General features: G+C 44.1%; 1 protein-coding gene across 3 annotated transcripts in view; it reads left to right on the top strand.

The window, feature by feature from the left end:
• The first annotated feature begins 5,860 nt into the window (after nucleotides 1-5,860).
• The window catches only part of LOC311112020 (putative ATP-dependent RNA helicase ddx6), a 36,316-nt gene continuing 19,658 nt past the window's right edge, over nucleotides 5,861-22,518 (top strand). The window contains exons 1-9 of one of the 3 annotated variants that reach the window (XM_084154977.1): nucleotides 5,934-6,081; nucleotides 7,134-8,157; nucleotides 9,056-9,119; nucleotides 9,236-9,340; nucleotides 9,790-9,919; nucleotides 13,395-13,541; nucleotides 15,932-16,026; nucleotides 16,340-16,462; nucleotides 19,877-20,005. In XM_084154977.1, coding sequence (XP_084011103.1) covers nucleotides 7,970-8,157; nucleotides 9,056-9,119; nucleotides 9,236-9,340; nucleotides 9,790-9,919; nucleotides 13,395-13,541; nucleotides 15,932-16,026; nucleotides 16,340-16,462; nucleotides 19,877-20,005 — 981 coding nt within the window. In that variant the 5' untranslated portion in view covers nucleotides 5,934-6,081; nucleotides 7,134-7,969. Of the gene's footprint in view, nucleotides 6,082-7,133; nucleotides 8,158-9,055; nucleotides 9,120-9,235; nucleotides 9,341-9,789; nucleotides 9,920-13,394; nucleotides 13,542-15,931; nucleotides 16,027-16,339; nucleotides 16,463-19,876; nucleotides 20,006-22,518 lie in introns of those variants that run through there. The other 2 variants (XM_084154978.1, XM_084154976.1) reach the window with 2 other exon arrangements.

Here is a 22,518-nt window from a genome sequence, read left to right as displayed (position 1 = left end):
AGCAGCCTCGGCTGAATCCGTGACAGTACCCCCCCCTTGACGCGCGGCTCCAACCATGCGCCGACCCTGGCCTCGGGGACGGCCAGGAGGACGCGGAGCAGGGCGAGTCGGATGACTCCGGTGGAAATCACTCAACATGGAGGGATCTAGGATGTCCCTCCTAGGGACCCAGCACCGTTCCTCCGGACCGTACCCCTCCCACTCCACGAGATACTGCAGGCCCCCCATCCAACGCCTCGAATCCAAGATGGAACGGACTGAGTACGCCAGAGCCCCCTCGATGTCCAATGGGGGCAGAGGAGCCTCTCGTACCTCACTCTCCTGGAGTGGACCAGCTACTACCGGCCTGAGGAGAGACACATGGAACGAGGGGTTAATGTGGTAATTAATGGGCAGTTGTAACCTATAACATACCTCGTTCAATCTCCTCAGGACTTTAAATGGCCCCACAAACTGCCGACCCAGCTTCCGGCAGGGCAGGCGAAGGGGCAGGTTTCGGGTCGAGAGCCAGACCCGATCTCCCGGTGCATACACCGATCGGCGCTCGCCTTTTGCCGCCTGATAGCCCGCTGCAGATGGACATGCGCAGCGTTCCAGGTTTCTTCCGAGCGCCGAAACCACTCGTCCACCACAGGGGCTTCGATCTGGCTCTGATGCCAAGGTGCCAGGACCGGCTGATAACCAAGCACACACTGAAAAGGCGTAAGGATAGTTGAGGAGTGGCGGAGTGAGTTTTGGGCTATCTCTGCCCAGGGGATATATCCCTTGGGAGTCTGCCAATTGCGCACGGCTGAAACGCGGTCAATCTCCATCTCCACCCCTGACGCGGACAACCGGTGTCCCAGGAAGGAGATGGACTCCTGGAAGAACAGACATTTCTCCGCCTTCACATACAGGTCATGCTCCAACAGCCTACCAAGCACCCGACGAACCAGGGACACATGCTTGGCGCGTGTAGCGGAGTATATTAGAATGTCATCAATATACACCACTACACCCTGTCCATGGAAGTCCCGGAAAATCTCATCCACAAACGATTGGAAGACTGAAGGAGCATTCATTAAACCGTATGGCATGACGAGGTACTCATAGTGACCCGAGGTGGTACTGAATGCTGTCTTCCACTCATCTCCCTCCCTAATGCGCACCAGGTTGTACGCGCTCCTGAGATCCAATTTTGTGAAGAATCGCGCCCCGTGTAATGACTCCGTCATACTAGCAATCAGAGGGAGAGGATAGCTGTATTTGATGGTGATCTGATTGAGACCACGGTAGTCAATACACGGGCGTAAACACCCATCCTTCTTCTTCACAAAAAAGAAACTTGAGGACGCAGGGGAAGTGGACGGCCGTATGTATCCCTGTCTCAGCGATTCGGTGACATATGTCTCCATAGCTGCCGTCTCCTCCTGAGACAGAGGATACACATGACTACGGGGAAGCACAGCGCCTACTTGGAGGTTGATCGCACAATCCCCCTGTTGATGGGGTGGTAATTGAGTCGCCTTCTTTTTACAGAAGGCGAGAGCCAAATCGGCATATTCAGGTGGAATGTGCATGGTGGGAACTTGGTTCGGACTCTCCACCGTCGTGGCCCCTACGGAAACACCCACACACCTCCCGACACACTGATCAGACCATCCCTTGAGAGCCCTCTGTTGCCATGAAATGTTGGGGTCATGAGACGTTAACCAGGGAAGCCCCAACACCATGGGAAACGCAGGAGAATCAATCAAATACAACCGAATTATCTCCTCATGGCCCTCCTGCGTTTTCATCCTGAGAGGTGCTGTGACCTCCCTAATCAACCCAGACCCCAAAGGGCGGCTATCTAGGGCATGGATAGGGAAGGGCACATCCACTGGAACAATAGGAATCCCTAACTTATAAGTGAACTGGCGATCAATAAAATTCCCAGCTGCGCCTGAATCTACTAGCGCCTTATGCTGGGAATGAGGAGAAACCTCGGGGAACACAACTGTAATACACATATGCGCAACAGGGAGCTCTGGGTGAGTTGGGTGCCTACTCACCTGGAATGACTCATCAGTGCGCTGCCTACTGCCTCGATTCCGAGGAGACCCTCCCCAGCACCGACCAGCAGTGTGTCCTCTGCAGCCACAGTTGGTGCAGGGGACGGCCTCTCTCCTGGTCTCTCTCCTAGTACCAGCACCTCCGAGCTCCATAGGGGTCGGCTTGGAAGTGCTGGGGGATGGAATGGATGGCCCCGAATCCTCCCTCAGGCTACATCTGTAGTGGTCGATGAGGGCCCTCTCATTCCATCCTGCGTTGGCCGCCAGCGTCCGGAAGTCCAGTGCGAACTCCTGCACGCTCCTCTTCCCCTGTCTGAGGTGGAATAGACGCTCACCCGCCGCTTTACCCTCTGGTGGATGATCGAATACTGCCCTGAAGCGGCGGGTGAACTCTGCATAGTTGACAGTAGCGGCGTCTATTCCCCCCCACTCGGCGTTGGCCCACTCCAGCGCCTTGCCGGACAGACAGGAGATGAGGGCGGACACGCTCTCGTATCCCGAGGGCACCGGGTGGATGGTTGCCAGGTAGAGTTCCACCTGGAGCAGGAAACCCTGACACCCGGCAGCTGTGCCATCATAAGCCCTCGGGAGCGAGAGCCGAATCCCACTGGACCCCGGTGGTGAAGCGATGGGAATAGCTGATGGTGGTGGTATCGTCGGAGGAGGTGTCGGCAAACCTCCTCTTTCCCATCGCTCCATGCTGCTCACCACCCGTTCCATGGCGGTGCCGAGAGCCTGGATCATGGCCGCTTGTTGTTCTACGCGCTCCTCAATTGATCCAGCTGGCACCGCCGCTCCTGCTGACTCCATGTCTGAAGGTGCGTAATTCTGTCAGAGCGACGTGTATGCGGTAGGCGAAGTCAAGAGCAGGACACCTAGCTACTGGCACGTACTTTACTGAACACAATGCAATACAAAGTACAGACGCCAACCTCCTTACTGAGAGGAACAAAATAACCCGCACACATAGGCAACTGCAGAAAATACGAGAAACAATTACGCACAATACACAATGAGAGACAGAGGGTTATAAAGGGAACACAATACAACATCATTGGAAACAGGTGTAAACAATAAATACCAAACAAGACAAACACCGAAACATAGAATGGCAGCAACTAGTACTCCGGGGACGACGAACGCCGAAGCCTGCCCGAGCAAGGAGGAGGAGCAGCCTTGGCTGAATCCGTGACACCTTCGCATAGAGTTAATCAGGCTATTGATTGTGACCTGTGGAATGTTGTCCCACTCTTCTTCAATGGCTGTGCGAAGTTGCTGGATATTGGCATGAACTGGAACACGCTGTCATACATATCGATCCAGAGCATCTCAAACAGGCTCAATGGGTGACATGTCTGGTGAGTATGCAGGCCATGGATGAACTGGGACATTTTCATCTTCCAGGAATTGTGTACAGAGACTTGCGGCATGGGGCTGTGATTTATCATGCTGAAACATGAGGTGATGGCGTCGGATGAATGGCACGACAATGGGCCTCAGGATCTTGTCAAGGTATCCCTGTGCATTCAAATTGCCATTGATAAAATGCAATTGTGTTCGTTGTCCGTAGCTTATGCCTGCCCATACCAAAACCACACCGCCACCATGGGGCACTCTGTTCACAACGCTGACATCAGCAAACCACTCACCCACACAACGCCATACACGCTGCCTGCCATCTGTCCGGTACAGTTGAAACTGGGATTCATCCGTGATGAGCACACTTCTCCAGCATGCCAGTGGCCATCGAAGGTGAGCATTTGCCCACTGAAGTGTGTTACGATGCCGATCTGCAGTCAGGTCAAGACCCTGGAGGGACGACGAGCACACAGATGAGATTCCTTGAGACTGTTTCAGACAGTTTGTGCAGAATTTATTTTGTTATGCATAGGGATGTTACGGTGACCATATTACCGCCACACTCACGAGTCATGACCGCAGTCAAATTCCACGTGACCGTTCAGTCATGGTAACTAGGCTTCTCCAAGCTCTGATGCTGCTGATGGTCAATAGTAGCCTACCAAACTTGCTAACTGCCTGGTACTCAGCACTCTATTGTCCCTCTAATCACTCTGACATCAATGCAAATGTCATCGAAAATCAAATGAAACACTTAATGAGAGCCCATGAGCTCATGTTGTGCAACATTTCAATAGGCTAAGCAATTGCGTGAGAAAACAGAGTTTTGAGGGCCTCTATTAAAAAGAAGCGGATCCCATCTCAGTATTTTGTATTGCCGGGGTATTTTCCCCGTGTGCATGTTTGTTCCAGTGCAGGCAGCTTATGTTAGAGAAATTAACATTCAATGATGTGGCCACAGCTCTGGTGGACATTCCTGCAGTCAGCATGCCAATTGCACGCTCTCTCAAAACTTGAGACATCTGTGGCATTGTGTTGTGTGACAAAACTGGACATTTTAGAGTGGCCTTTTATTGTCCGTAGCACAAGGTGCACCTGTGTAATAATCATGCTGTTTAATCAACTTGTTGATATTCCACACCTGTCAGGTGGATTGATTATCTTGGCAAAGGAGAAATGCTCACTAACAGGGATGTAAACAAATTTGTGCACAAAATCTGAGAGAAATAAGCTTTTTGTGCTTCTGGAATATTTCTGGGATATTTTATTTCAGCTCATGTTACATGTTGCGTTTATATATTTTTTCAGTGTATATACACAATACTTCTAGCAATACTAATATATGACCAACGGCTAAAAACAGGAAGTAGTTCGCTGAAAGCAGAATGACGTGAACCTTTATAATAATAATAATAATATGCCATTTGGCAGATGCTTTTATCCAAAGCGACTTACAGTCATGTGTGCATACATTTTTACATATGGGTGGTCCTTTATTACCCGAAAATCATTTTATGACGTTGTGCAACAGATGGTTAAAAAGATCCAAGGACAGGACATACTGGTCAGCATTTGTAGTGCAGGAATGTGGGGTGGAAGTCAGGAAACGTATTACAGATCATCTGGCTGTATATACAGCGGAGCTGATGGCCATACTGTTGGCCTTGCAGTGGGTGGGAGGAAGTAAAACAAGACAGAGTAGTTATTTGCTCTGATTCATATGTAGTGTTAATGAGTCTCACGTAGCAGACAAGACCTGCTTTATGAGGTGCTACAAACCCATGGCAGGATTAAACAGATGGGTATTCAGATAAGATTTACTTGGGTCCCAGCCCATGTGGGGGTGGAGGGGAATGAGGCAGTAGATGAACAGGCTAAACAAGCACTTAGTAGTGGGGATGTTGATGTTGAAGTTTTAATGAGCAAGGCAGAGGCAAAAAGACTGATATATAGAGTGATGGTGCAGAGATGGCAGGAGCAGTGGAATAGAGATAATAAGGGAAGGCATTTATTTCAAGTACAGAGGAAAGTCGGGGAGGGGAGGACGGCAGGAAGGGACAGAAGAGAGGAGGCTATTTTTACAAGATTAAGGGTGGGACACAGCCAGTTGAATAAGACATTAAATGTGATAGGAAAGCATCCAACAGGAAATTGTGATTATTGTCAGGAAACAGAGACAGTGGAGCATGTATTGCTACAGTGTGGGCAGTATCAGAGGGAAAGAGAGAGGATGAGATCTAGTATGAGGGAGAAGGGGATACAGGAAATTAGTTTAAAGAGTATATTGAGTAGAACGTCATTAGAAATAGTCTCAAATATTTTGTTATCTTCTTTAAGAGCAACGGGGCTGGCAGGTTGGATTTAGTTTCTCCCTGTTCCTGGCCCACACTCCAGTACAGTAGGTGGCGGTAACGCACCATAACGTTGGATGCCAACCGCCGATAAACCCCACTGAAGAAGAAGAAGCTGACGTTGTTCAGGTATCCTATTGCAATAGTAGAGGGCCGCATCCGTCTAGAACTTCATGTGATTTAAATCGGAGAGGACGAAGAAAAGAAGGCGACCATGTTGAATTAGCAAGAACAAACACAATAGAGACGTTTTATTTTGAGTGAATTTAATCTAAGGTAAAATAGGTAATTGATCTGCCGCAAACATTTGTGATAAATAACATCAGAGGGAGAGAAAGGTGAGTGTTTCGGTCTGTTATATACCATTTGCATTAGCTATAAAGATTTAAAGTGACGTTCGCTAGGCAGCTAGCTAATGTACTAAGTAGCCTGTCAGACATTGAAAACGACAGCCCGCTAGCCATCAAAGTTGACGAAACTGGCTAGCTAGCTGGCTAACGGCAATTAAATATAACGTTACCCTAGCATATATATATAAATAAATAAAATAACCACTTTCATCTGTGGTGTAACGCTAGCTAACTAAATTAGTATTTACAGTACTGTTATTCAGCTAACTAGATAGCTAAGTTAACGTTAACTGGCTAACTAAATCTCTTCCTTTTTGTAGCACTAAATCAAATCGCGCTTGAGTTAGCACAATGTTAAGGTAGTTAACTACTGACTGGGAACATTAACTGGCTTCCTACCTTTATTTGGCCTAGAAGGGTACCCCCGTTGTTCGATCAGTTGTCTAGCTAGAAAATTAGCTAGCTTGCATTGAATGTCAGTGGTACGCTAGCATAACCACTAACGTTAGTTGGCCAGCTAGGTAGGTCGCATCTAACTATTAATTTAACGTATCTAACGTTATGCCAATGACTTGTTTATTAAGTTGTCCATACATTTGTAATTCACTTTAATTTAAATGCAGATGCTTCTATCTAATTTCCTCAAAGTTATTTCAAACTTTGCACGTGATTACGGCTATAAAGTTGCTATGAGTCCCACATTGTTGCCATTTATAGCCTAACGTTGCGCTCGTCTATGATCTGGTTCCATACTGTATGCGCTTGTAGTGTTGGCAACTCTTCTGTCATCTGTGGTCATGCCCTACACGAGTTGACTGGAATACACTACAGACTGATCCACCAAGCCAACATTATACATTTTTTTTTAGCCTTGTGCCTGCCAAATACATTTTTCAAATTATGTAGTTGGGGACTTGAACAGAATATGTGGGCGTCTATTCTACGTTGTATTGTTAAGTTTTAAAGCGAAGTCTAGGGCGAGGCCTATATAGTATTCATTCTGACTACTTATAAAATAAAATGTTCCTTCTTCCTGTCAGGTGACACAGGCTTGAGTTGTTGCAACGGAAAGGAGCTGAATACCACCCCACTCACACACAAAGCTACACACTTTGACAGAATACCTGTGGTGTCAAAGAGAGAGGAGGGAGACCCAGCTGAAACAAAGGGGACAGACAGAGGAGCCCAAGGGGAACTTAAAGCTGGTTTACTTTTTGGACTACAGTTACCCTTTGTTTTATTTTTAAACATCAGGAAACTACTTTTACACGTGGATGGACATTTACACACAGAGTGGAAAACAAATATTGAACAATAAGGACCATATTATTTTGGAGAAATATTTGTACAAATGTTTGAAAAACCATTTGCAAGGACATCGATGTTGCGCAATTCAAAGGGACTCGACGCAAAACAAGGAAATGTTGTTTAATTAAATAAAGCGATGTAACTTTTGAACAAAGATTATATTACAGATACTATTCCCTCTGTTCAAATCGTCTTAGCAGTTCTATTGCAGGACTTAAACTCCTTGATACTTGTTTACATCTTTTTTATATTGTGGGCAGGTATAAAAATATTTATGCATTTGAATGCACATAGCTCTTCATTTGGAAGAGCTCTTGTATAAATACAATTTTTTTTCATACGTCAGTAAACTCTGAAGGGGACTGAACTGCACGTACGTGTGTGTATATGTAAAAACTACAAATAGACTTCTGTTGTAAAAGCTTGAAAAAAAAGGAGAATAGTGTTTAATGCTTTATTAGACTCATCTACTTTCGAAGAGGCTTTTTAAGAAAAGAAAAAAACTAAGAGGGGGGGGGGGGGGGGGGGGGGATACGTACATCTTTGAGAATAAAAACAAAGGAAAGAAATGGCATCCGCAAGAATGGAGAACCTTGGCCCTGTTGTCATGGGACTGAACAAGCAGAACGGGCAGCTTAGGGGGGCGCCTAAACCGGCCTCTCCCCAATCAGGACCCCTCGTCCTGGGCTCTCTTTCAGGCAAGGCCATAGGTGCACCCCAGAAAGCAGGTGCTGCCCTGGAGGGAACTGGCATTAGGTACACATTTCTCTTACACCCCTGTTTCACCCAGTGACTAAAACAATTGTGTGCTGCTCGTATAGTATATTTTACTTTCATACCATGTTTTAGAAGTGATAACCCTGTAGATTTTGTTTTAGAAATCAGCAGTGAGTGTGTGCAGGTGTTCTCTTAATACCCTCTTAGATGTAAGGTCTCCATTTTAGGGGACCTGCATGGTTCTGGTACCGGTTCCAACCAACATTTTCGCTTATAAATTGATCTGTGGATACCATTGATCAAAATGGCTTGCATTGAGCGATAGCCTTGGTTCCTACGGACACTGTTTTTTTTCTGAGCATGTGTGATGTATATACCTGCAATCGTTACATCGTAGCGCAGCAGGAGGGAGTGGTTTCATCACGGTAGCACATTCAGAGATCGATTCTATAGACATTCATTTAAGATAATTCCGATATCAGAGCTTTGTGAGATGTTCACAGCGATGGGGGCAGACATTTTGATCAAGAGAGACCTTTAGAAAATATACACATTTTCTCCACTAAACATACAAATATGTATTTTACAGTTATAGGGAAGGTGAAATCTTATAGTTAGTAGTTTTATAATTTGATTATGCTATATTTAGAAAGCATGTCATTTCAAGCCTTATTCATACAGTTTTGTTGAATAAGAAATACATCATATAAAATATTTCATATTTGTACCGTGTACTTGAGCTTAAATCCTCAAATGACTACACCTCAGCAATTTATAAAAATGGTTTACCTGAAAGTTGAGATTGTAACCTTTGAGTATGCTGCATTACTAGTTATTGTTTATAGCCCTTTCATGATAAATAATTACTTTTGGGGATTACATTTAGTTACATATAACTGGTTAATTGCTCTCTTCTCTCATTGGTGCCCTTCATCAGGTTTGGAGATGACTGGAAAAAGAGCCTACAGCTCCCTCCCAAAGACACCAGGGTCAGAACCTCTGTAAGTTATGGTACAATGCAGCATGCTTTGTGTTTCACTAGCTCAGGATTTTCCCAGTGTAATTTTAATCAAATCTGTTACTTCTGATGTCTAACCCCTTCCTTGCTATGTCCCAGGATGTAACGTCCACTAAGGGAAATGAGTTTGAGGACTACTGTCTGAAACGGGAGCTCCTGATGGGCATCTTTGAGATGGGCTGGGAGAAGCCCTCCCCTGTCCAGGTACGACACTCACTGGGAGCTTCTCTGCCCACAGATCACCATTGAAACTGGGGGATTCCCTTGCTGTAAATTGGCTCCTGATTCTGATGCCTATAACCTATATAGCTACTTTAATGTGATGCGCCAGAACTTTTGTATAATTTCAGCCAATAGAGCCAAAACAGATCCCTGTTTTTTGTGTACTATGTCATCCAATTGTGTACTACGTCATCCATTTCATATGATATGTTGCGTCTTGCAAAAATGTGTATTAAATGTTTTGAATCCAATTCGTACAATATGTTACGAATTTGTTGAACTTAAGATCCTGTACTGCATTTTTTAGTTCTGCATACCTGAAGTCTTTGGACTTTTGTAGTTTGTCATAGTGATAATGTTACACATTTTGATAATAGCCATGTTTTGTTTGTGATGATAAACTACGTTAAACCAGAGTTTGTCACTTTCAGGAGGAGAGCATTCCCATAGCCCTGTCAGGACGAGACATCCTGGCCCGAGCCAAGAATGGAACAGGGAAGAGTGGGGCCTACCTCATCCCTATGCTGGAGAGAATAGACCTGAAGAAGGACTATATACAGGGTGAGACGAGGCGCTTCACATGATACATACTTATCTCTACTACTACTACTACTACTACTACTCAGGGCTCCAGACTAACATTTTCCTCTGATGGCACTGGTGCCTAGGGCTGTGGCGGTCACTATTTTGTCAGACGGTTATTGTAATGTAAAAGACTACCGGTCTCACGGTAATTGACTGTTAATTAATATAAACACGTTTAGCATCTCCTGGCCTCCATGCATACAAGCTGCTGATGCGTGCCTTTAGAACATTTACATTTAAAATGTATTTCAGAAGAACAGAATGAGTTGGCCTACTGTATGTTATCTGGCTATGCGCCATGCCATAGGCCAGGGATGGGCAACTGCGGCCCCCCTTTTGTAGGCCTGTGGACCAATTTCACAGAATTGCATGAAAAGTATTCTCTCTGCCCCATGGCAAAAATGTGTAGAATTGCAACAAACTTGCTTTAAAACGGCAACATTTTCTCTACACCCCATGGAAAAATGTGCAAAATTGCAGGAAATTAACTTTATGTACGGATGTGGGTACACAGACCCCCGAGCAACTGCGGCCCCTCATGAGTTCCATTTATTTTGTGACCCTCACCCCAATCAAAGTTGCCCATTCCTGCAATAGGCTTGTTCATTAACCAGACAAGATACAGTATGCTTATAAGTCCTGTGCCATTTTTATATTAAATGATTTTATAGTAAGAAGAATATAATTGAACTTAGCTGAATAAAATGGAAAGGATTTTTCCCATTCAGGAGTTATTTGGCAACTTTGATAGTGATTTTTGTGTGATAGTTTATAAAATATATAGCCTAATTGACAAGTGAACACTGAATATTTTAGCCTTTACAAATAGATAAACCTCTTAGTTAGCCATCTCGTCCACCTTAGCAATTTGATCCCTGGTTCATTTAATAAGGGAATTATTTTATAAAGACATAAAGTATTTGGTTGTAAAGTTGCAGGGTGACCAATCATCCTCCAGGAGAGCTACTGGGTGTGCAGGCCTTTGCTCCAGCCCTGCTCAAACACACCACAATGTAAAAAATGAGTTGCTCAACAGGACCTTGATAAGCTGACAGGTGTGTTTGAGCAGGGTTGGATCAAAAGACTGCACACCCAGTAGCTCTCCAGATGAAGGGTTGACGGACCACATGTGTTTTATACAGTAGCCTATCAATGCAGTGACTTGAGCTTTCGGACAAGTAAAAAATCAGGCCTACTTGTCCAAAGGACAAGTGGCTAAAAAAATGAATGTCTAGCCCTGTATATGCTATTGATGATTTGAGAAAGTCGCCAAAAAAAGCTCTTCCTTGCCTCAGGCTGCAAACACTGTTCTCCATGAAGTGATTATATTTTCACCCATCTGACTATTTTCAATTTAATCTTGTCTTTCCTAATATGTAAAATTGGTTTCGATTTAGGATGGCCCATTATCAAATGGTCAGGGGGGAAAAAATACATGTCATCCGTATGCACTCGAATAGCGAATGGAGGCCGCTTTCCCGCCAGTTTGTTTTTCAATCCTCCCGGGTAGGCTACTCCGGTTATTTCATTCCACGCATCAACCACTGTTTGAGGAGCATGCAGCCTCTCGCTGCGTGACAGGTGAGTATTCCACCCAAAGTCTGTATGCCGTGTGCTCTCCAACCCTGTTCCTGCAGCTACCCAGTGCTTAATTTGGGAAAGTAAGTGATATCTGTTTGGGAACATCGGTGGTAACAAGCTTTCACATCGAAACAACATATTTCATTAAACTGTTGACAGCCCCTCTCTCTGCACGTTCGAGAAAGGAATTAAGGAGAGCGAGGAGATGGAAATGCACAGTGGTGAGATTCTGTAGGTTAAGGTAATGTCAGCCTAAAATGCCTTATTACTAGGCTAATCAAAATCAAATACAAATTCACTATAAGTGTACGCTAACTCTGTAAGCCGCCCTGCACAATCAATGAACCAACAGCATCGCCTAGCCCTATACATTCTCTCCTAGACTCATGGATAGAAAGTTTAGAGCGTAGCATATCTAACCAGTCCATCCAGTATGCATAATAATACAGTCCTCACTCAAAAGGAGATTACTAGAATTTGTTTAATTTTGGATTATAGGCTAGACCAATTATGTACCAAAGACATCTTAAATCTGTATATATTTTTTAATGCATAATATGCGGTAGGCTATGTATTGTATAACGGCAATCATTATTTTAAATTAGGTTTTTTTCGGGCTTGGGCTAATATATAGGCCTATGCGTATCGGTGTTTTGAATTACATTTACATTTTAGTCATTTAGCAGACGCTCTTATCCAGATCGACTTACAGTTAGTGCATACATTATTTTATTGAAAAAAATATATATGTCTTTTTATTTTCATACCCCCCGTGGGAATCGAACCCACAACCCTGGCGTTGCAAAATTTTTCCCCCGCAAAATCTCTGCACTAATTTGAGATAATTTCCACACTATCACGTAGGGCTGCACTATGTGGGCAAACAATCTAGGCCTTATTTTTAAAAGAATGATGCAATTGCGATTTCACTTGTGATAAGAGCAAAACACTTGTGTGAACTGTTGGAATCATGGAAATAGCAGGATTATTCTAATTCCATAGTTAGAATATAATAGTGGGCACTTTGAATACAGTGTTTGACGTGACAATGATTGAAAATGCCAGGGGGGAGTTATTGTGACAGGGTAGGAACCAAAGTGTCTGTGTTTCCTAGGCGATGTTATAATCTTTGGGTACATTGAATGTTTTCTCTTAGCTACTTCATGTAGCTGACATATTCTTGCGTCATGTATTCCTCTTTGATTTAAAAGATACTGTTGCACAAACAACATGCTGATTTAGGTCTACACCATCACTGGTATTATCAGGCTGTATAGCTAAATACAATTGCTCTGACTCAGTACATTTATTAGCTAGCTAGCGATTTCACATTAGCGGCTAATAAGATTTAGGCCCAACTTGCTAAGAAAATACTAACTGTTTGCAGATGTAATAAACACACACTAATAGTGTAATTATAGAACGCTAAAGGATTTACATTAAGAAGCAAAGTGAAAACGGCATTGTTGTCATCAACATTGTTGCAGACTGAAAGCAAGTGTCTCGTGGTCGAGGAACAACAAATGTGCTCTTTGAGTGATGGGGCGGGGCTAAGTCTGTGTGGAAAGCGGCATGGAGAGCGAGCGCGGAGAGGGATGACTCAAGTAGCGAAGTAAACTATAAAAATGGATGTTACACACGGCGTGTCATTTAACAAACCAAACATGCAAATACCGTTATAGAAGGTAAAGTAAAAACCCAAACCGGTCCGTGCATCAATACTGGTATATCGTAAAATACGGTATACCGCCCAGCCCTACTGTACCCCTCTTCGTACATTCTCTCCCTATCTGTCAAACCTCATCGACTTGCACTTTTCATATCTATACCTCTTACACTTACCCATATCCACCTCTTCCTCTCTCCCAAGCCATTGTGATGGTGCCCACTCGTGAGCTGGCCCTGCAGGTGAGCCAGATCAGTATCCAGATCAGCAAGCACCTGGGTGGAGTGAAAGTAATGGCCACCACGGGCGGCACCAACCTGCGAGATGACATCATGCGCCTGGACGAGACTGGTAATGACCCAACAGCATCACATTGTCACTTCATACCAAGAGTGGTATCTTGCGACGTATAAATGCACAATATACAGTGGGGTCCGAAATTGACACCCTTGATAAAGTTGAGCAAAAATGACTGTATTGAGCCTATATTGTGTGCTCCAATCTTTATTTGATTTTTTTCTAAAATGTTTTACGAGTTGGAGAACACATTGGGAGGGATCTTAGACCAATCCTCCATACAGAATCCTTCAAGATCCTTTATCATTCATCTGTGCTTATGGACTGCCTCTTCAATTCAAACCACAGGTTTTTGAGTTTCAAATCCGGAGACTTGAGATGGCCATTGCAAAATGTTAACTTTGTGGCCAAAATACAATTTCTTTGTGGATTTTGATGTGTGCTTGGGGTTATTGTCTTGCTGGAAGATTGACTTGCGATCAAGTGTCAGCCTCCTAGCGGAGGCAACCAGGTTTTTGGCTAAAATGTTCTGGTACTGGGTAAAGTTTATGATGCTGTTGACCTTAACAAGGGCCCCAGGACCAGTGGAAGCAATATAGCCCCATAACATCAAAGATCCACCACAATATTGTACATACAGTACCAGTCAAAAGTTTGGAGACGCCTACTCATTCCAGGGTCTTATTTTTTAAAACTATTTTCTACATTGTAGAATAATAGTGAAGACATCAAAACTATGAATTTACACATGGAATCATGTAGTAACCAAAAAAGTGTTAAACAAATCAAAATGTATTTGAGATTCTTCAAAACAGCCACTCTGCCATGATGACAGCTTTGCACACTCTTGGCATTCTCTCAACCAGCTTCATGAGGAAGTCACATTTTTACATTTTAGTAATTTAGCAGACGCTCTTATCCAGAGCGACTTAGTAAGTGAGTGCATAATTTTTTTTTGCATACTGGCCCCCCGTGGGAATCGAACCCACAACCCTGGCGTTGCAAACGCCATGCTCTACCAACTGAGCTACACGGGACTAGTCACCTGGAATGCATTCCAATTAACAGGTGTGCCTTGTTAATTTGTGGAACTTCTTTCCTTCTTAATGCGTTTGAGCCAATCAGTTGTGTTGTGACAAGGTAGGGGTGGAATACAGAAGATAGCCCTATTTGGTAAAAGACCAAGTCCATATTATGGCAAGAACAGCTCAAATAAGCAAAGCGAAACGACAGTCCATCATTACTTTAAGACGTGAAGGTCCGTCAACACGGAACATTTCAAGAACTTTGAAAGTTTCTTCAAGTGCAGTCGCAATAACCATCAAGCGCTATGATGAAACTGGCTCTCATGAGGACCACCACAGGAAAGGAAGACCCAGCGTTACCTCTGCTGCAGAGGATACGTTCATTAGAGTTAACTGCACCTCAGATTGCAGCCCAAATAAATGCTTCAGAGTTCAAGTGACAGACACATCTCAACATCAACTGTTCAGAGGAGACTGCGTGAGTCAGGCCTTCATGGTCGAATTGCTGCAAAGAAACCACTACTAAAGGACACCAATAATAAGAAGAGACTTGCTTGGGCCAAGAAACACGAGCAATGGACATTAGACCGGTGGAAATCTGTCCTTTGGTCTGATGAGTCCAAATTGGAGATTTTTAGTTCCAACCGCCGTGTCTTTGTGAGACGCAGAGTAGGTGAACGGATGATCTCTGCATGTGTTGAAATGAGTGCATGCGCAGAGAAGAATCCCATACATACTGTAAAATATGGTGGTGGATCTTTGTTATGGGGCTATTTTTCTTTCACTAGCAAAAACCTGGTTGCCTCTGCCAGGAGGCTGACACTTGAATGTAAGTGGCTCTTCCAGCAAGACACTAACCCCAAGCACACATAAAAATTCACAAAGAAATTGTCATTTGGCCACAAAATCAACATTTTGCAATGGCCATCTCAGTCTCTGGACTTGAAACCAATCTGTGGTTTGAATTTAAGAGGGCAGTCCATAAGCACAGACAAAGGATATCAAGGATCTGGAAGGATTCTGTATGGAGGAATGGTCTAAGATTGCTCCCAATGTGTTCTTGAACTTGTAAAACATTTTACAAAAAGGCTCAGTGCCGTTATCCTTGCAAGGTTAGGTATTGAAAACAGGGGGTCAATAATTTTGACACCTACCTTTTTGAGAGACTAAAATTACTTGTTAATTACTATTACTTGTTAAACAATCTCTTTCTCTGAGCAATTGTATAATTTCCCAATTCGTTTTGAGCATACAAAATAGCACTGTATTTGAATAATTTTATACAATCATTTTTGCTAATCTTTATCAAGGATGTCAATAATTTTGGACCCCACTGTACACTACAAACAAGTCACAAAACCTCAAAGCTGTACACAAAGGCACATCTGTAATGGTGGTGTTTCTGATTCTCTCTCTCAGTGCATGTGGTCATAGCCACACCCGGCAGGATCCTGGACTTGATAAAGAAGGGCGTGGCCAAAGTGGATAGAGTCCAGATGATGGTGATGGATGAGGTGAGTGTGTGAATACGTGGTACCTGAGTCAATCAACCACTCAATATACTAAGCTACTGTAGATGACTCCAGAGAATCAGTCCTTGAGCTATTTTGTTACAAGCCACTCATCAGGGCCTATCAAATCTGTTCTGGTTTATCAACCTACCAAAGAGGTTAAAGGGGATATATGTAATGTGTTCCCCTGCAACCAGCGCCAAATGTCAATTACATACCAGTAGTAGAAAATGCATAGAAATCCACGAGAGTAAAACATACTTTTTAGAACGCTGCTAATGCTCCTCTTAATAATAATGTAATCTGTTCCTCTCAGGCAGACAAGCTGCTGTCTCAGGACTTTGTGGTGCTCATCGAGGATATCATCAGCTACCTGGCCAAGGGCCGTCAGATCCTGCTGTACTCTGCCACCTTCCCCATCAGCGTGCAGAAGTTCATGGTGAGTAGTGCTACATGGCCCTGAGTCTCACCAACAGGCCAATCTGTTTTGCTCTTCCATAAAGAGACGATATACAGTGCATTCGGAAAGTATTCAGAACCCTTGACTTATTCCACATTTTGTTATGGTACAGCCTTATTCTAAAATGGATTAATATATATATATATATATATATATATATATATCATCAATTTACACACAATACTCCATAATGACAAAGCAAAAACAGGTTTTTAGAATTTTTTGCAAATGTATTACAAATAAAAAAAAACGATACCTTATTTACATAAGTATTTAGACCCTTTGCTATGGGACTTGAAATTGACCTCAGGTGCATCCTGTTTCCATTGATCATCCTTGAGATGTTTCTACAACTTGATTGGAGTCCACCTATGGTAAATTCAATTGAATGGACATGATTTGGAAAGGCACACACCTGTCTACACAGTTGACAGTGCATGTCAGAGCAAAAACCAAGCCATGAGGTCGAAGGAATTGTCCATAGAGCGCTGAGACAGGATTGTCGAGGCACAGAGCTGGGGAAGGGTCCTAAAAAATGTCTGCAGCATTGAAGGTCCCCAAGAACACAGTGGCCTACATCATTTTTAAATGGAAGAAGTTTGTAACCACCAACTCTTCCTAGAGCTGGCTGCCCGGCTGAACTGAGCAATCGGGGGGAGAAGGACCTTGGTCAGGGAGTTGACTAAGAACCCGATGGTCACTCTGACAGAGCTCCAGAGTTCCTCTGTGGAGATGGGATAACCTTCCAGAAGGACAACCATCTCTGCAGCACTCCACCAATCAGGCATTTTATGGTAGAGTGGCCAGATGGAAGCTACTCCTCAGTAAAAGGTACATGACAGCCCGCTTGGAGTTTTCCAAAAGGCACCTAAAGGACTCTCAGACCATGAGAAACAAGATTCTCTGGTCTGATGAAACCAAGATTGAACTCTTTGGCCTGAATGCCAAGTGTCACATCTGGAGGAAACCTGGCATCATCCCTACAGTGAAGCATGGTGGTGGCAGCATCATGCTGTGGGGGTGTTTTTCAGCGGCAGGGACTGGGAGACTAGTCAGGATCGAGTGAAAGCTGAACAGAGCAAAGTACAGAGATCTTTGATGAAAACCTGCTCCAGAGCGGTCAGGACCTCAGACTGGGGCGAAGGTTCACCTTCCAACAGGACAAAGACCCTAAGCACACAGCCAAGACAATGCAGGAGTGGCTTCGGGACAAGTCTCTGAATGTGATTGAGTGGCCCAGCCAGAGCCCGGACTTGAACCCGATCGAACATCTCTGGAGAGACCTGAAAATAGCTGTGCAGCGATGCTCCCCATACAACTTGACAGAACTTGAGAGGATCTGCAGAGAAGAATGGGAGAAACTCCCCAAATACAGGTGTGCCAAGCTTGTAGCGTTAAACCCAAGAAGACTCGAGGCTGTAATTGCTGCCAAAGGCGCTTCAACAAAGTACTGAGTAAAGGGTCTGAATACTTATGTAAATGTGATATTTCAGTTTAATTTTTTTATACATTTCCAAAAGTAAAAAAAAAAAAACAGTTTTTCCTTTGTCGTTATGGGGTGTTGTGTGTAGATTGAGAGAAGATAAATAATTTATTCCATTTCAGAATAAGGCTGTACCATATCAAAATCAAGGTTGTGGGGTCTGAATACCTTCCGAATGCACTGCATTTCATTGTCCATTTACATGGAAATTAATTTGCGACGTCAGCATACAGACACAATATATTACATGCAGTACGGAAAACTGGAAAGTTAGTACACAAGTCACACATTTACATTTTAACATATTCAAGGTCTGTATGGCCTACTGTCCGACCGTGTATTGGGCCTGCATCTGTCCATGTTCAGCATCCGGATAGCTGATGGAGTGAAACTTGCCTTGCTCTTATTCTTTCTGAAAAGTGGTACCCTTGATCTCCTTTCAGAGGGCAGCAGCTCAAAACATTGGGCAAGATTGTGTGTGGCGTCGTCTGATGTGCTTTGCCTTGCCCGTTGATCATAGAGGCCCTGAAGCCCCTTGCACTGCAGCCCGCAGAGCTTGGACCCCATGTTCAGTCTGACTGATCATACCCGTATTAGCCACTACCAGCCCAGGAAGCAAAGTCGGCACACTCTATAAATGGCAGGTGTAGTTGGAGAGTATCCTGGTGTTGACATTCAGTTGTCTGAGTCTGCGCAGGAGGTATTGTCGTTGTTGGCATTTTTTATTGATGTTCTGAGTGTTTGCATTAAGAGTGTGCTGTCCATGATGGTTCCCAGGTACTTAACTCCCCACTCTACCTCGTCACCACCCAGGACGAGGTGGCTCATTGGGTCTGCCTTACGGAAATCAATGAGAAGTTATTTTGTTTTGAGTGTGAGGTAGTTATTGCACCAGTCATGAACCCTGTTTACTTCTGTTTGGAAATGCAGCGTGTCATCTGAGAGGTCGACAAACGCTGTGTCATCTGCATATTACACTGCCAAGCAGTCGCTGTCGGAGCCTCTTAGATCATTGATGTATATGTGTACACAGATGAAGGGATGTTGTTGTTGAACTTGACATACTGCCACCTGTTCAGCAGGAAGTCCAGCAGCCACAAGGTAATGCTGGTGTCCATCTGTAGGTTGTAACATAGGTGAGGCTGCATCCGTGAAAAAGATGCACACATAAGTGAGGCCTCTCCAGGTGTCATGCACTATGCAACACCGCCAGGGCTGCATCCTCCACTGATGTTCTTCCTGTATGCAAACCTTCTTAAAATAATTATATATAGCTTAGTAGAACCCCACCCCCTCTCCCAGCTTAGACTCTTATGGGGTTTAAAGAGAGCGCAGAAGATGTCTGCCAGCTCATCTGAGCATTCCTTCATTAGCTGTCCCTTGATTTTGTCTGGTCCTTGCGCTTTGTTGGATTTGACTCTCTTGAAGACCCGTCTCACCTCCTCAATGGTTTGCTCCATCCAAGGCCTGGAGCTCCAGTTGTTCCCTCAGGCTTTCTGTTACAGTGGAGAAGTCGTCATTATCAAAGTGTTGTTCATTGACAAACTGTTCCTTGTCCTTTGTTTTTCCCTTGGGTTTTCTTCTTGGCTTGCCCGGTTGGGGTTTGCAAGGCCCTGCCTGCCTGAGATTCCCTGTGTGGAACATGGTTTCTTTTTGTAGTTGTCCTTAGCTTGGGCTATTTGTTGTTTTACTGTCCTCTGCAGGGTTTTCACTTCTTGGTTGCCAGCAGAAAAGTCTGTTGTCTTAAGTTGCTACAAGGGTCTAGCCGTGTGTATGCAGGCGCCCACGCAGACACGTGTTATCCTAGCATTGATTTACTCGGGCACTTCCATAACCCTCTCCTCTCCCTTTTTTCTCTGTCCCCCTTTCTTTCCTCCCCCACTCCCTGTCCTCCCTCTCTCCTTCACAAGGCCAAGCACCTGCAGAAGCCCTATGAAATCAACCTGATGGAGGAGCTGACTCTGAAGGGCATCACCCAGTACTACGCCTACGTCACTGAGAGACAAAAAGTCCACTGTCTCAACACACTGTTCTCCAGGGTAAGCCTTGGCACTATCAAACACACACTACGTGTGAATGTACATGTAGTCTGGTATGTGGGCACAGATTAGTGTACCATAGAGCCTTTACAGGCAGCCTTTATTACCATTTGTCTAACTCATTACTACAGTCTTTTAAGGCTGTGGCTGCAGATCTGACTTTTCCCTGACCTTTTTTTCCCCGGACTAAAGGTCCTGAACAGGGTTGGAAATTAACACCTGCCAAATGCGGGTATATTTTCTCTAATTGGCGGGTAAGAATGTCTATTTCACCAGCTATGTTGGCGGGTGGTCACACAGAGCATTTGGGAATATACCGTACCAGTCAAAAGTTTGGACACCTTTACTATTTTGTACATTGTAGAATAATAGTGAAGACATAAACTATGAAATAACACATGGAATCATGTAGTAAGCAAAAAAGTGTTAAACAAATCAAAATATATTTTAGATTCTTCAAATAGCCACCCTTTGCCTTGATGACAGCTTTGCACACTCTTGGCATTCTCTCAACCAGCTTCACCTGGAATGCTTTATCAACAGTCTTGAAGGAGTTCCCACGTGCTGAGCACTTGTTGGCTGCTTTTCCTTTACTTTGCGGTCCAAATCATCTCAATTGGGTTGAGGTTGGGTGATTGTGGAGGCCAGGTCATCTGATGCAGCCACTCCATCACTCTCCTTCTTGCCTGGAGGTGTGTTGGGTCAGAAAATTGTCCTGTTGAAAAAGAAAATTATATCCCATCTGGTTTGCGCTTAGTGGGACTGGCGTATCGCTGCAGAATGCTGTGGTAGCCATGCTGGTTAAGTGTGCCTTGAATTCTAAATAAATCACTGTCAGTGTCACCAGCAAAGCACTTCCACATCATCACACCACCTCCTCCATGCTTCACGGTGGGAACCACACATGCGGATATCATCCGTTCACCTACTCTGCGTCCCTCAAAGACACTGCGGTTGGAACCAAAAATCTCCAATTTGGACTCCAGACCAAAGGACAGATTTCCACCGGTCTAATTTCCATTGCTCATGTTTCTTGGACCAAGCAAGTCTCTTCTTCTTATTGGTGTCCTTTAGTAGTGGTTTCTTTGCAGCAATTTGACCATGAAGGCCTGATTCACACAATCTCCTCTGAACTGTTGATGTTTTATTTGTCACATACACGTGTTTAGCAGATGTTATTGCGGGTGTAGCGAAATGCTTGTGCTTCTAGCTCCGACAGCGCAGTAATATTTAACAATTTCACAACATATACCCTATACACACAAATCTAGTAAGGAATGGAATTTAAGAATATATACATATATGGACAAGCAATGACAGAGCGGCATGGACTAAGATGCAGTAGAATATTATAGAATACAGTATATACATATGAGATGAGTAATGCAAGGTATGTAAACATTATTAAAGTGACTAGTGTTCCATTTCTTCGTGGCCAGTGATTTCAATAGGCAGCAGCAGCCTCTAATGTGCTAGTGATGGCTATTTAACAGTCTGATGGCCTTGAGATAGAAGCTGTTTTTCATTCTCTCGGTCACAGCTTTGATGCACCTGTACTGACATCGCCTTCTGGATGATAGCAAGGTGAACAGGCAGTGGCTCGGGTGGTTGATGTCGTTGATCTTTTTGGCCTTCCTGTGACATCGGGTGCTGTAGGTGTCCTGGAGGGCGGGTAGTTTGCCCCCGGTAATGCGTTCGGCAGATTACTATTTTTATGTGATTTTTGTCCATAAGGCCAATGTTATGTCTATTTCAGGCATATAATACTCCAAATGGGCAAAATGTCCACTTGTCTCACATGATCATAGGAAGTTCCAAACCCAAAAGTGAGTGAACCATGTCCAGATGGCCTATATAATGTCCAAATGGTATATATCAGTATGTTAAGTTCCGAATCAGCCTAGGTCTATTTGTCATGTTTGATCATAGGAAGTCAGAATTTCTTGTTGGTGTTGATTTCAGCCTGTCAATTTGGTGATGGTAAATCCCTACTTAAATATATTGCCAGTGCCAACATTTGCAGTATGAACCATTTGATCTCAAACCGTTTCATGTGGGTATACATTTAGATCAGGGGTCTCCAACAGGTCGATCACCAGCTACCAGTAACTCGCAGCCCATCTATGAGTAGCTCGCCAAACAATTCTGAAAGTACATGCATGACCAAATCTCACAAGTATCTTTCACCGCAAGCTCCCAGCTACTATATAATTAAATCAACATTGACATCCCACCTCTGGTTAGGTTTGGCTTTTTAAGCTAACACTATATCGGCCAATTAATTTCCAGCAGTATTGCCCCGGTCTGTCTGTGGTGCGCGCATTTGTCTATCACGCCGTGTGTAGCCAGTTGATGTGATAATTGTCTTGTGGGTTGACAGAAATACTTCCCCCAAAACCTTCTCAATTAAATGTTAACTGCAGAGTAGGCTTACCTGGCAGAAGTATATCATGAGTAAGTATATGATTTGTATCTATTTGTTATTTGCCAACTTTGCCATGAAATGAGCAGCA

The sequence above is a fragment of the Coregonus lavaretus genome (genome assembly GCF_964263955.1).
Source record: "Coregonus lavaretus genome assembly, chromosome: 38".
Classification (NCBI taxonomy): Eukaryota; Metazoa; Chordata; class Actinopteri; order Salmoniformes; family Salmonidae; genus Coregonus; species Coregonus lavaretus.
The sequence above is the reverse complement of the archived record's forward strand: the minus strand, read 5'-3'. Positions and strand labels throughout refer to the sequence as shown.